Genomic DNA, 14,580 nt, shown 5'->3' with positions numbered 1-14,580 from the left:
TTCTTGTGATGTGGGGATCGCAATTGTTAAATCAGAGTCATTGAACATCCCTTAGCAATGCAGGGAGGAAAAATCTTGGAGAATTAAAAGGCAATACATCCTAGCATTTTTATTTTTTTTCCTGTGAAGTGGTTTCATTCCCACTTAACATATTTTTCCCCTCGAAAATAAGGCATTATCTCATTTCCAGTTTCTAAGAAAATCAAAAGTGATCAAATACAGACTAGAAGTTAAAAAGCTACTTGATGTTTCATTCTGGTTATTTAATGTATTCTCTCACATTTGGGGTTTGTTCTGTTTGTTCGGGTTTTTTCTAAAAATTTGAAGTTAATGGCTATCAATTTTTACTAACTAGTGTGGTTGTCAGTTTTGAGCACTGAACTGTCCAACTTTGGCATTACCACTACTGTACTCTATGGTCATAGGAAGATATTTTGACTTTCCCTTGGCTCATTTTTGTATGTGTAAAATGGTGGTAATAATAATCCTTATGAAATGCTTTGTTATTTATCCATGAGGAGCACTGCATAAACCAAGTAAATAACAATTGACCTCATATCCCATACATGCTAATTGTTAGATGCTTTCTTTAGAACATAGCTTTCAGATAGAACTGTCTCCTTTCAAGTCATGTGATGCAAATTAAAATGTTAATTTTGTCTTAAAGTGGTTTCTGTTAATACTGTTCTGATAGAAGTGTAGAATTTGTATTGCTATGGCTTTGCTGTTCTGTTTTTCCCCTCTGAGACCTTGCTTTTCTTTCCAGGCCCCTGAAGTGATTATGTCTCAACATTATGATGCTAAAGCAGATCTGTGGAGCATAGGAACTGTGATTTATCAGTGTCTTGTTGGAAAGCCACCTTTTCAGGTAACACTTTATTTCCCTTTCCCTCTTTAGTCTCATGGAAACTCTTAGGGCTTTTCCTTCCAGTCATGCAAACAGAAGTGAATACTGATACCTGGATGTAGTGTCAGTGGTTCAAAGTCCAGATTATTTGTGGATGATACCAAGGGAGAAGGTGCTCATACTTAGTCTGTGAGGTCCATGTGTTCAGTCCAGAGGAAATATATGAGGATACATAGTACTGAAGTTACTGCTGTGCTTAGGGTTTTCTTTTTTAATGCCTCCTTTTATATGCAAAAGCCTCCTTTTTGCGTATGTGTGCATAGGTATGTACAAAAAGCTATTTTGTACATGAAACTGAGCTTTAATAATGTACATTTTTATTTGACAGGCCAATAGTCCTCAAGATTTGAGAATGTTTTATGAAAAGAACAGGAATTTGATTCCTAGGTATGTCACCATGGCCTTTTCTGTCACTTGAGCTTGTTGACTAAACACTTTTTTCATCTTTGGGAATGCTTGGGATTCATAAAAATACTTGATGTTGCTCTCTTTGCAAGGACGTAGTATGATAACAGTGACTCATGTTGCATCTTGCCTTTATTGTACCTTGCTGAGTTGCAAGGGTTACGTGCTAAGGCTATGGAGCATGTATAGTGAAGATGCAGGGACGTGGCAGAATGCTGACTTTCTGAAATTTAATGTGCTATGCATTATTTAATGCATACATTAAATTTAATGCATGTTTTACTTCCTCTTGTGTGCAGTATTCCTAGGGAAACATCAGCTTATCTGGCTGACCTGCTGTTGGGTTTGCTTCAGAGAAACCAAAAAGATAGAATGGACTTTGGTATGTAATTTTTCCTTTTGCTCTCTTGACTTTCCTTGTTAGTTGTATTCTTGTGAGCAGAATAACACTCTTGACCTTTTGTCCACAGCCAATTACATGAAAAGTGAAGTATATTTTTCTTCTCAGTAACGATAAAGAAGGCAGAGTAGCCAAAATAAATCATTAGGTAACTACTGTCAGTTAGTATTAAGTAATGCCTGTAAATAATGACTTTTTGTTGTAAATTAGTTTAATGTTATAAATTTGTTTAATTCTTTCAGTCGTGGCCTCCTCCCCCTCAGTATTAACAGATAGAACTTAAATTTCCTGTTAGTCTTCTATTTGTGTTGCTTTCACTGGTGTTTCGGCTTCAGATCAGGAGCAGATATCTCTGATCTCCATGTGGTGTTGGTTGCAGAAATGTAACAAAGTACTGGCAATGAGAGATGTGACATTACATCAGAATTGTTTATATACGCAAATACGAGCTCCCAGTATTGCGCTTGGGTATTGCCAACTGTGAAGACTTCTTTATTATAGTGAAGTATTTTTCACTGTTTGTAATCTTTTAAGCCCAAAAGCAGGAGTAACAGCAGTTGTATCTTTGTATTTTGTAAGGTCCTAAAAGTGACTGAAGTTTGCATACTGTTAGACATTGCTGCAGTGTCTATTTAGGACTGCGTTTTGCATCAGTTGGGAATTTAAACCTAGTGCAAACTAGAGGGATACCCTCTTAACTAGTGAACTTGTTCGTCTCCAGTTTACTTCTGTGTTTGTCTTTTTATCTGGATATCTGTGGTTGCAGAACATTGTGCTAACTTCTTAAGGTTTCAAGGCCTTGAGTCAGTACTGTTGAATCATTCGAACTGGCTACAACTGTTGCCTCTTCAAAGTTAGTCAGGAGTAGAATTTACGTGTGTGTGCTTTGTGCTGGCTGGGTTGTTGCTCACTTCAGTCTCAAGAAGCCTTTTTAATGCTGGGGTTTTGGTTACCTGCTACTGAAAAAGTAGTAAGGCTTTTTACTTTTTTTTAATGCAAACTCAGGCAGCATTTGTTAAAGACTACTGAAAAGTTAAGTCTTCTGTTAGTTCTTGTTAGCTGCATCTTATATGTCACATTATTCATGCTGATTGTTTAAACGTTACAACACTTTGTTACTGCAGTTTTACCATAGCTGCAAGGAAATGTTAATCTTAAAATTTTAGTTAGTTAAAGAGAACTTACCTAAATACAAGTATCTTTTTCATTATTATATGTCAGTAGCAATGTGTTTTATTACTGAGCTTCATTTATAGCAACAAGATAGGTGACCCATCAAGTTTAATCTATGGAATGGCAAGAAACAGCCTGAACCTCAAAGACTTTTCATGTTCTTTGTAGATAAGGTGTAGTTCTTTCCTCATCATAAGCTATTAGTTCTTGTGATGCTGAGATCCTAGGGTGAGTTGCAACCCAAAGTAAGATATGCTCAGTTCTTATTTCAGCTTATGAAACTTCACCATTGCTCTTCAGTTATGCATGCGAGCCTGGTTCTGATGCAGTACAGAAGTACACAAAATCGATTCATTCATCACATGTGGTCCTTGTGTATTTGTGATAAGACAACAGTGTTTGTTAGGCTGTGGAAAGAGGAGGATTCAAAAGGCATTTTAGTTCTTTACTTGAAGCTTTGAAGATTTTCCTAGCTACTTTTCTTTTCAGCTTCTGCTGTGTTTTGCTCCAAGAAATATCAAGTATTTTCTTTCTAGTAATCTGGATTTTAAAACATCAATACTGGCATAATTAAGGTGTTGCTCTTCTGAGAGCCAGGCATGGGGTTTTGTGTGTAGATGTGACTGACATAACTCAGCTGCTGTATGTAAAAACTACTAGAATTCAGAACCAGAAAAAAAATCATGATAATTGAGTAAAACATCCCAAATGATGACAGTATTCAGGGGTTGATACATAAATCTGTATGTCTAGAAGAATGAATATGTCACAGACATGGAGTTTGAGTAATTGAATCCACTTTGCACTCTGGGTGTGCTAGTCCCTACAGTTTCTTCAAACATGGAGAATTCACTGTATTATTTGTGGTAGTGGGAGAATGCATTTGTGCTTAGAAAGAAAAATAGAAAGCAGAAAGCTAGTGATGAAAGTCATGTTTTCCTTGGCTGAGCCACTTAAAGGGCCTCAAAGGGGCTGCTCTGGAATGTGCTTAGCAAAGGGACTGAAAGGGAGAGTGTGTAAGTGAGCCCAGTTGCCTGTTGTTAAAGTAAAAATAGCATTGGAAATCTTGTTGATCTTCCAGCAATATAAAGTAGAACAGCAGGTGTTGTACAAAAGCTCAAGAACACCTGATCCTCGTGTTAAAGTTAATCATTACATTGTTCTTCCATTACAGCTGAGCCTGCCTCCCTTATCGGGTCGTGGAAGAAAGCGTGTTGAAGGGAGAGGAGATACTGCAGGCCTCAGATTCTTTCTTTTTTGCCTTTGTTATTTGCTTAGGTCTGATGAACAGCATTGTTTTTCCTCAACTGTTAGGACATTAAAGTTCATGAAGCTCAGCAGCTGGCTTCCACCAACACTCAATTTCCCCTAACTAGCTGAAGGTTGCTTCTTGTAGAATAAAACTTTCCATGTAAACTGCTACTCAGCTGGTTATTCCAAGTCAATTAAGTGCACCTCAGCATATTCATTTACAACAAAAGCAAAATGTTTCTGTTGTAACAGGAACAAGTTAACTGAGGAAATTATAGAATGTAGAGAATTGTTTAATTTTGCTATGTGCTCTGAACCAGCTGCACAAGTCGTGTTCTGCTGTGGGGAGTGGGAAGGAGAGTGGCTGCTGCTCTGTTGTGATACTCAGCCACCTATGGAGCAGCATTAATGGGTTCAAAAATAAACATCAGCCCTTGGGAGAGGCAGAAGTGAAAATACTTTGTGTTTAATGTGAGAGATGCCTGTTTTGAACAGCAAATTAAATCTGGATGAGTACCATATTTGAACATGGGAAACAACTTCATGAGGAGTATAGGAAGGCTTCTTGTGCCTCCTTAAGTGCAGTCATAAGATGTTCTCCAGTAATTCGGTCTGATTTGCTTTGCTGGCCATTGTTTGAAGTTATCCAATTGATACTTGTTTCCTTTCTGAATACTATAGCAACATATAACATAAAAGGCTTTAATCTTTTATAAGCTCTTCACCCTCTGGCTCTGAAATATTGATTCTGGGAAGGCAACCATTTATCACCATCAGCAGTGTAGTCTGTAAATTCTGTGTCATTTATACATTCACTCACAATGGTGGTTGTTTCTTGTTCTACAGAAGCATTTTTCAACCACCCTTTCCTGGATCAGATTTCAACAGTCAAAAAATGTAAGTAGTTTTGTTTTTCCACTTGTGTAAATGATGAATGATGGGGGCTGGAAGGGAGAAAGATGTGCCAAATATCATGCTAAGTGTTTATGAGGCATTGTCCTGACTCTGACTGTTGTTGTGCTCTGTTGAAAGCCTAAGTGTTGAATCCTTTTTTGTATTATGCTAGACTGAAACGTGATACTTATTTACTAGTTCCTTTGACATTTCAACTGAACTTAAAATACCCTTGGTGTCTTTAAGGATATTTAAAAAATACCCTTGTATGTTTAAGTGCTGTGCTTGTAAGCTGTATAAGGGCGTATGAATGAAAAACTGAGGAAATGACTTTGTTTGAAATTCAGCTTTTCGAAATCTCCTATTTTTTTTTTTTCCTCTGGGGTTTCCTCTTCTAGCTTGCCCTGTACCTGTGCCCACATATGCAGGCTCAGTCTCGGGCAGTTCCTGTGGTAGCTCTCCTTCATGCCGTTTTGCTTCTCCTCCAGTAAGTTCTCTGCTTTACAGAACAATCTCCTTTGTAACCTTACAGTGTTACAAACTAGTAACTTCAATTTTATGAGGTATTTGGAAGAGGTGCATCTGTATCATCAGGAATAATGGAATAAACTTGAACTGTTTAAATTCACAACCTATTTAATATAGAACTGTCTAAATTGACACTATAGGGGTATCTAGTATTTGAAATTTTCAAATTCAAACACAGTTTCTGTTTCTACATATGTAAATCTTGGGCCTTGTTTTCTTACATTGTTTGGGGGTTTTGTGTGGGGATTTTTTTTTGTCAAAGCTAGTGATGACTCTTACTTTAGAAGTGTCATATTCCAAAGAGCAATTCTAAATTCTGAATCACTGGATTTACAGTTTATTTTTTAACTTTCTTTTTTTCCACCACCCCTCTCCAGTCTCTGCCAGACATGCAGCATATTCAAGAAGAAAACTTGTCTTCACCTCCATTGGGTCCTCCGAACTATCTCCAGGTCTCTAAAGACTCTGCCAGTACCAGTAGTAAGAATTCGTCTTGTGACACAGATGACTTTGTTCTTGTCCCACACAATATCTCTTCAGACCACTCGTGTAAGTACCTTCCTTATTTTATATATTAAAACAAGTCCCACTTGTAACGTACCTTTATGTTCTGTTATTTTTTGTCTCTCTCTTTTCTAAATGTGTGTCAATCACATTGGAATTAATTTCTAGTTTGATTAATGTTTGAAGGGCAACTGTTTGGTACACCTCTATGTCCATCTGGGACATTTTCACCTTCAGCTGAGTAGCCAGATACGGCAAAGATGCCAAGGGGATTGAAAGTCATGGAAAATATTGGGGTCTGGCAGCAGAACAAGAGTCAGTTGTAAACAGCTGCTTTTAAGAAGCCCAAGTATCCTCTTAGTGGAGGCAGGCACTTTGTTACTTCCAGGCTAAACTGAACATTTATAGTCTATGCTGTAGAGTTGTAGATAATAAACAAATGCAGGTAAAACCATAAAAAAGTGTTTACCATGAAAGGTGAGATGTCAGACTGGGCTTGTACAGTAGAAAGACTTGGATGTAGTGCATTGCCATTTTACAATGTTGTCCAAACCTGAAGTGTCACTAAGAAGCTTCTCAGCTGATTTCTGCATAATGCCACTAACTTGTGGTAAATATTTGACTAAATTAGTGCCTTGATCTTTGAATCTTCTGTCTTCCCCATTTACACTTTTTTGTTGGTGGTCGCAGTTTATGGAAAACTTCTCTATGTTCACAGAAGTTTGCCAGAAGTGGTTATTCTTACAACAGGAATATTGGAAATTTAATTTTATTTAAGATTCTACTTCATGATGTGGGTTTTCAATGTGTTCTTCTGCTCACTGTAGATGATATGCCATTGGGAGCAGCTGGCAGGCGGGCTTCGAGCGAGTTCTTGATGTGTGGAGGGTAGGTGTGCTGAACTTTATCCAAAAGAAGTCTCATGTTCTAAAATTGATACTGCAGCTGTAGAAGGGGTTGCTGGGGTTTTGGCAGTGATGGGTTTTCCATAGTTGTGTGTCCTTTATCTTAAAGATTAATATGCCAAGTTAAACTTAATGTGAATATGTAAACAGCTTGAATTCAGAAAGCTTTGCTGCAAAGTAGTTTCTCTGATGTGAAGACCTGTCTATTGACAGTGGCTTTTGTCTTCATAGGCAGTCACCATTAACTATTTCTGGAAGCTCAGGAACTGTACAGAAACCATCCTCAGCCTCTTCTCGAAGTACTGCTTCTGGTACAGCTAACAGGTGTGTGATGTAGGCTTCAGGATTTCCTCTCTTTTGAAGAGGTCCTTTTCTACTGTATGGGTGTGTTTTTTTAATTGTGGGTGGCTACTCGAAACTGAACTGAAATAGAAGCTAGACCTGTTTTTTTCCAGGCTCTCTACACTTAAATGCATTCTAACAGCTGACAGTTGCATAGCTAACTTGTGGTTCTGATGCATCCCAAAAGATTTCCTTAAGGAAAGAGAGCATTCTTTTTTCTGTTTAAATTTTGAACTGGTTGAAAGCAGAGACTTCAGAGACATAACTGACTTGTCCTTTTTGGTATTATGAAGCACAGCACAGTCCATTTAGTGGGTCAAGATGTTGAACGCAGTGTACATTTTAAGAGGTAGTTGTGAGAGGAGAGGAACTTGCTAAACCCAGGTTGCCATGGATTTGTGTCTCGTGGCTGGGTTGTCTTGTGTCTGGTAACTGGGTGCAGCTTCTGTGCAAGCAAGTACTGTAAATATTGTGTTTGTGTCTTGCAAGATACTAAAGAAACCACATGAAAGAGCTAAACATGTATTACAGCTTTTCCATCAGCAGGACTGTTAGGAAGTCCTCTTTCATCCACATGGTTGTAGACTGCAGTTCTGCTAGTTTGAAATAGAACTGATATTCATCAGTGGTGCCTGAAATCTTTCCTGTGTTATAATGAAAAATGTGAAGCTCAGTCATGCTGTTTAACTACTCATGTAATATCTAAACAGAAGGATTAGATTTGTCATTTGACCAAGTAATGAATTTCATAATGTTTTCAGTACAAATAGAAAGAGGATGAGTGGCTAAATAGGGAATAAAGCTATTATGTTAGGTGTATTTTTGGCTTATGCTAATACTACAGGGCCGCGAGTCAGCATTATTTGTTTAGAAATGCTTGTCACAAGGAAAGTTTGCTACTTTGTGCTGATCTTTGCGCAGTTTGTGAAATCTGCTGACATGGGCTATCAATACAGCTTTTAGTCTTACCTTTTATGTTTAAGGGCAGATAATGGGGGTGGTTTGTCTTTAAAGATGCATTTGCTCTGGATTGGCTGTGTACAACATATTAGAAATACATTGTCATTTCCTATTTTAAATTGTGTCAGGCATCACAGTTCTTAGACTTACAGGTTTTATGAAAACATAGTCACGTTGTCTGGACATTACTAAGTTAGGAGCTAAACAGTCGTGTGATTAGAAACAGGTGCCTGCTGGTCACACTTTCAGTTTCTGTACTGTAGTAGTTTGATTTAATTACTGGTTGAGTAATTTCAGTAACTCACTGGCTGTTTGGAGCATGGTGTGAAGGAAGCAGCATGTCTGATAGTCTGCAAGGCACTGCTATTGGTTTTTTCTTTCCTGAGAAATGTTCTTTTGTTGTGTGGTTTGGTTATTGTTTGATGGGTTTTTTTTGGGGGGTGGGGAGGGGAGGAAGGGAGTGTAGGTTTTTGTTTTGTCTTTTACAAAAGGTTGTGCCCTGTGAAACAGTGATTGGCTCCTCAGACTATGGGAGCAAATTGCACCCATAGTTAATGATGCTTTAAGTCAAGTAGAAGAAGCTATAACACTTCTCAGACTCCAGCCAGAATGGGCAGAATAGATAGAGGTGGTTAATAGTGAATTTTATTCTCTGGCTCTCAGAGAAACAAGACTTGCATGCAGCACTGCACACATCTGTACTGTGTTTTCTGTAACTAGTAACAAACCACATCAGACTGAGGATGCTGAACCAGAGTTTAGCCTCGGGGCTGAGCTGGGGAGCCCTGAGGTAAGGTCAAATACTGCACCATGCTTCTCCACCATACTGACACAGCATTGCTGCCTACAGTTAGCTCACAGAGCTTGTTTGGGTATACCTACAGGGCTGTGTGAGAGCAGGGGAAGGTGTTTTCCAGGCTGGGTATTTTAAAAGTTGAAGTGTCTTCATAGCCTCCTCCATGTCACTGCCACAGTTTAAAGAACATTTGCTTCCCTTCTTCCAGAGGTCAGGCCTAGGGAGCCTCTGTGTGCTGCCTCAGGGTGTTGTGTTAGTCATAGCAGGCTGCCCCTGTGTGGTTTCCAGTTGTGAAACCTTCCTCTTGTGTGGAAGCTTTTAGGCCTTCCACTGATTGTGTGCTCATGGATAGCTTCCAAATTACTCTGTAGTGTCTAGAAACTGGGTAGGAATAAAAGGACAAAAGTTTGGTTGGTTGTTTTTTTTGTTAAGGCAGTTCTATGTGTATTAGCAAGTAGCATTTCATTCTCGGAGGCAGCAAAGAGTGTAAGACAGAGTCAGAAACCCAGATTCCTGTTCAATGCCATGCAGCCCGGTAGAACTTTTTTTACATTTCCACTAAGAATTTCTAATCTTTCTCTGAAGAGGTGGTCAATAAAGGACCAGATATTAGACAGATTATCTTCCAAAAAGCCCGTTCATTTGAAATTCTTTCCATTGAATTCTGTCTTCCTTTAAAAGTATTGGTAACTGATTACACTGCAGTGGTTTGATTCCCTTATCAGATAGTATGCTGAGTAAAACAGGTCACTGACACTTGAGTTGAACTTGGGAAGTGCTAATCTGCAGTTTGAGTCTGTGGTTTAATGTTCAGGTGTGTGGTTTTGGTCATTTTGTCAGGGGTTGGTTACATAACATGTTTTCCTTTCGCAAGTTCATGTTGTCTCTTGGGATATCTCTGTGCTTTAGTGGCTTTTGCACGCATTCCAGCCCTGCTGCTGAACTTCCTGTTCTTAGTGTGGCGGGTTTTCCTAGAACGCTATTTTGAAGCTTGGTAAACAGAACAAGCAGACTGGCAGGAAGTCAGAGGGATCTCTGGGATGATGAGTGACGAAGTGCTTCAGTTACTTCTGCACTCTCAGCTTGATCTGATACTGGCCAGTATAAGAAAGGCAGGTAGTAATGAACAGTTCCTCATCTTCTCTGAAGTATTAGAGCTAGATTAGGACAAGTATTAGAGCTAGATTAGGATAAACTGTGATTATACTGCATACAGGGAGTGCAGAAGCAGCATACTTGCCTGTTTCCTAGATTTTCTTGTAACTTCATCAGTGGTACAGTTCTGAGAGGGACCTGTTCATCTTTATTCACCTCCTGTCTCCACACCTTCCATCTTCAGGCATTGTCAGCCTTCAGTATCCCCCCGCAGCGAAACAGCACCGATCCCAGTTCCCACTCAGCTGCGGAATTACCAGCGCATAGAACAGAACCTCTCCTCTACTGCCAGCCCTGTGTCAAACCCCCACGGATCACCAAGGTGAGTCTGGGGGGTTTAAACTCCTTTTTCTTGGTTCTAGTTTGTGTTTGTACCTTGTCAGAGGTCCATGCTTTCTTGCTGATGTCATGTTTTGTTCTGCACAAAAACACACTAAAGACACTTTAATGATAACAAGTAACAGTCCTTCACAGTCTCAAGATTGTTGGATGGGCACTTGAAATTTTTCATAAAAACAAAAGGACCTTGTTTTTTTACTCAACCCAAGAAGGTAAAAAGATGGAAGTCTTGCTTTTTATTCCTCTTTGTGTATTACATGGCATTACATTATAAACTAGAATGTCAGTAATAAGTTATGTTTTGTTTTCACACGTGTAATGATGACGTGAATGCATTGTTCTGTAGAATATCCAGGCATTTGGGGGGATGCTAGTTAACCAGCTTGTCTATTACAAAGCTCTAGTGTGCCAGACTTATTCTTTGCCTTGTGGTCTACAGAATCTGGATGGTGAAGGTCAAACAGACTGCTTGGAACTCTGGAGATCTTTAAAAAAACAAACTTTTAGTTCCTTGCGTATTTTTTTCAGGATCTCTGATTTTATAGTAGTTGCTACACTTGTGAAAGTGCCGTTCTCTTAAATCATCTGTTTTTAGTTAACCTGACCTATGGACCTGACCCGCTATGAAAACTGTCATAATCTTTGTTGGCATAAAAATGAGCATTTGCAGCAATACATTTCACTTGACTGTAAAACTCAAAATTTGATGACTTGAAAATTAGGAATCCATGTACTAAGGGATATCCAGTTTAATTTTCTCCAGTTAACAGACTATTATGGCATTGAAAGTTAAAAAGTCAGTGTTGAACAAAGGGAATTAAATCTTGTTTGTTTTCAGCATGGGAATCTTAGCTTAAGTTAGTAGCTTAATAAGCTTTACCGTCATAGCTTTTTCTTTAAATGTCAGTATTTTCTTTATCTGATATACTTCTTAGGGGATTCTGAAGCTTATCTCAAGGAACCACGGTTACTGCAGTGTGTGTAACCAGTCTTTTCACCTTGTTAGAGCTGGAGTTGTGAGACGCTCAAATACCAGCCCGATGGGTTTTGTGAAGATGGGCTCCTGTTCTCCAGTGCCAGCTGACACTGCACAGGGTGTTGGGCGCAGGTTATCCACAGGATCTTCTAGACCCTATTCTCCTTCACCACTAGGTAAGCCCATAAATTCTTAGCAGAGAAGGTAAAGTACAGGTTTATCTGGAACAGTAATTCAGAACACTAATTCTTGCTTGAAATTATCTTAAACCAAAATCCACCCAACCAGGTCACATTTGCAGAAGTAATTTCTGTTACATGATTCACAGAAGTGAACTAACTCGATTTTATTTTGCTTTACCTTTATCTGTAGGTGAAGTATAAAGCATAAATGCATATTTTTATTTTTATTTTGTTTGCATAGTTGGAACCATACCTGAGCAGCTTGGACACTGTTGTTGCGGACAGCTTCAAGGACATGAATCAAGGACTAGAAACTTCTCAGGTGAGTGACTTTGGACAGCATAACCGCTACTGTTTTGATAGAGCTTCTAAAGCTTTTTGTGAAGGGAGAGGATAGCCAACATTACATTAGTATGGGTTAATAGGAGACACTGGGTAAGCAGTGCACTGACTTTCTGTAGAAACTTAACCCAGTTGTGGCAGAATCAAGACGCCTTTCCCCATAACTAATTCCCTGCATAGTAAAGGACTAACTAAAATTTATTTTTCTTGAGATAAAGCAACTCTGGTAATGCCTGTCTTGAAACAGGGGTGGAAGTAGATAGATTATAATGAATGGGAGTAACATACTTCTCAGAATCTGGTTTTGATAGACCAGATCTGTTATGCCAGCCCTCAGAAAAGGGAGGGAGAACTACCAGTGTACAACATGCAACACATTTTCGTCATTCCCTTGGAAATTGACTGGGATCTGATGTTAGTGTTGCTAAGCATTCAGTAAGCCTTACAAGTCATAAATTATGGCATGCCAGCAGGAGAAAGGGAAAAAAAAAGATCTGGGAGAAACAGGACTTGTTTTGAGACTTTTAAAGATGGAATTGCACTGTAATGCCAGAAGGATTGGGCATAAGAATATGCAATTCAGCAACACATTCTGCTTTGCGTACATTTTGGGTTCATTTTCTTCTTCTTCTAAAATACTAGTTACGCTCTTTAATTTGACTTTCTAAGAGGGTGTTGAAACTATATTATGGGGTTTTCCCCTATTTTAAACACTTCCCAAAATCATTTTGGGATGAGCCTTCATTTCTTGGAGTAGCCGTATTTCATATCTGAGAGTGGTTTCATCCATAGGAGACATTCTGTAACATGTTTCAAAAATTGCCTTCCTAATTGCTGTGCCATCGGCAGTCTCGACAAAAGACAAGGAATAAGTGAAGCCACAGATTTTAAATAGTCTCTTCCCTTAAAAAGAAAAGGGGGTGATGTGAAGAGAATACAAAGCAGTATGTTTGTTGCATCTTTTCTTTGGGTAGAATTTTGTAGAGCTTTTGGTTTAGTGCCTTTTGCCAGTATCAAACTGACTTGACATACCAGAGCACTGGTTTTATGGCTGTAAGGTGGTGGGGTTTTTTTAATGTTTCATTTTTTTCATGTGTTTCCTTCATTCTTTTCCTACTTGACTTTATATCTTAATTTCAGATGAATGCAGTGGTATTTCTGTTTGTTAAATACCACAAATTGCAGTGTTTAAATGGCTGTGGGAAGCTGCCTTTTGCTTGTGGGTGACGAGAGGTCATCTGTACTGAGATTTTTTTAAGGAGTGAAGATGTCTGTCATAACATAGCTTCTAAACTAATTGAGCTGCTTCTGCTGCCAGTGACAGCAATGGACAAACTTCTAATTCAGAAGCCTTCCTCATGGTGGCAATGACGCTAGAACAGTAAGCAGTGAGATTTAAAATTGGTTTCTGAAGTGACAGGTGAGGACTTCCAGTGCTATGAGATAGACAAGCAGAGGGATTTCAAACAAGCAAGTTCTTGGCTGGGAAGTTAATGAGAAATAGACTTGATCTTTGCTGGAGCGGTAAGCAGAAAGGCTGTTCTAAAACATACTGTTTAATGGTGTGGAATGAAATAAAGTAGCTCTTATTCAAAATGTAACTAGCCAAAAGCAGAGGCTTAAGAAGGTTGAAAGATGTCTTGACAGCTGGACACTTTACTGAGCAAACTGCAAGAAGTTTGTGATTTTTGTTCTTCTTTTTTGAGCATACATTTATGAAACAGAGCCTATTTCAGAAGATTGTCTTGGCCAGCTCTTATCTTACATAGTTAATAGGGTTTGTTTTCAGTTTTGCCTTTTTTTTTTTAACATGACTTTATTATGTTTTTAACATGAAATTGTCACTTCAGTGTCAGCTCTTTGAGGTTACTAAGATGGGCATTTTATCTGGGACACTGTGGCCATAAAGCTAAAGTCTGATGTCCTATTGCAGAGTTTCCCATCAGAGACATAAAAATGCCACAAGGAATGTGATCCCGTTTCAGGTTCCTTATTTTGAAAGAGGGAAGGGCACTTTTGGGTGGGTGAGATGTTCATAAGAGAGGTTTCCCCAAAGCCCTCTATTTAGATGACTGCTTTTAGCTCTTCCATTTCCATTTGTTTTAGGAGAAACTTTACACTCATACTAAATTGTGGACTTGCTTTGTACATAATAAGCTTTCGAAAAAGATTCAGCTGACAGAGTAAAAAGTAGATGACTGCCCAAAGTAATGATCCCAAACTGTTCTATTTGAATTACGTGGTTATTTTTAGTTTTCTTGCAGGAACCATGAGGTGAGCTGCCTTTTGTGTCTGCAAATGAAGTCACTATGTACAAAACAAGCCACTAACATGTAATGTCGCATTCACACACTTGTTTGTACAATCACAATCCCAGTACTTGAGAACCTCTATTCAACCTAGAGCCTTGATGGCTGCACTTGAAATTTCAGTATTGGTTATGCCATTCCTGCTGAATCTAACCACTTTATTTGTCTTGATAGAGGTTGCCAGAGGTACTGCAGTTGCCAGTACAGCTGTC

The 14,580-nt window shown here is 38.8% G+C and overlaps 1 protein-coding gene across 2 annotated transcripts in view; it reads left to right on the top strand.

Moving 5' to 3' along the window:
- Window positions 1-14,580, top strand: part of ULK2 (unc-51 like autophagy activating kinase 2) — a 40,330-nt gene that overhangs the window by 16,391 nt on the left and 9,359 nt on the right. For both annotated transcript variants that reach the window (XM_062623486.1, XM_062623487.1), the window contains exons 8-18: window positions 767-868; window positions 1,236-1,294; window positions 1,612-1,694; window positions 4,983-5,033; window positions 5,429-5,517; window positions 5,936-6,107; window positions 6,890-6,950; window positions 7,199-7,291; window positions 10,405-10,542; window positions 11,566-11,711; window positions 11,959-12,039. In XM_062623486.1, coding sequence (XP_062479470.1) covers window positions 767-868; window positions 1,236-1,294; window positions 1,612-1,694; window positions 4,983-5,033; window positions 5,429-5,517; window positions 5,936-6,107; window positions 6,890-6,950; window positions 7,199-7,291; window positions 10,405-10,542; window positions 11,566-11,711; window positions 11,959-12,039 — 1,075 coding nt within the window. The remainder of the gene's footprint in view (window positions 1-766; window positions 869-1,235; window positions 1,295-1,611; window positions 1,695-4,982; window positions 5,034-5,428; window positions 5,518-5,935; window positions 6,108-6,889; window positions 6,951-7,198; window positions 7,292-10,404; window positions 10,543-11,565; window positions 11,712-11,958; window positions 12,040-14,580) is intronic.

The sequence above is a fragment of the Pezoporus occidentalis genome, unplaced genomic scaffold, assembly GCF_034315485.1.
Source record: "Pezoporus occidentalis ecotype Australia unplaced genomic scaffold, CSIRO_AGI_Poc_V1 ctg253, whole genome shotgun sequence".
Taxonomy (NCBI): Eukaryota; Metazoa; Chordata; class Aves; order Psittaciformes; family Psittacidae; genus Pezoporus; species Pezoporus occidentalis.
Note: the sequence above shows the minus strand (reverse complement) of the source record. Positions and strands in the feature narration are given on the sequence as shown.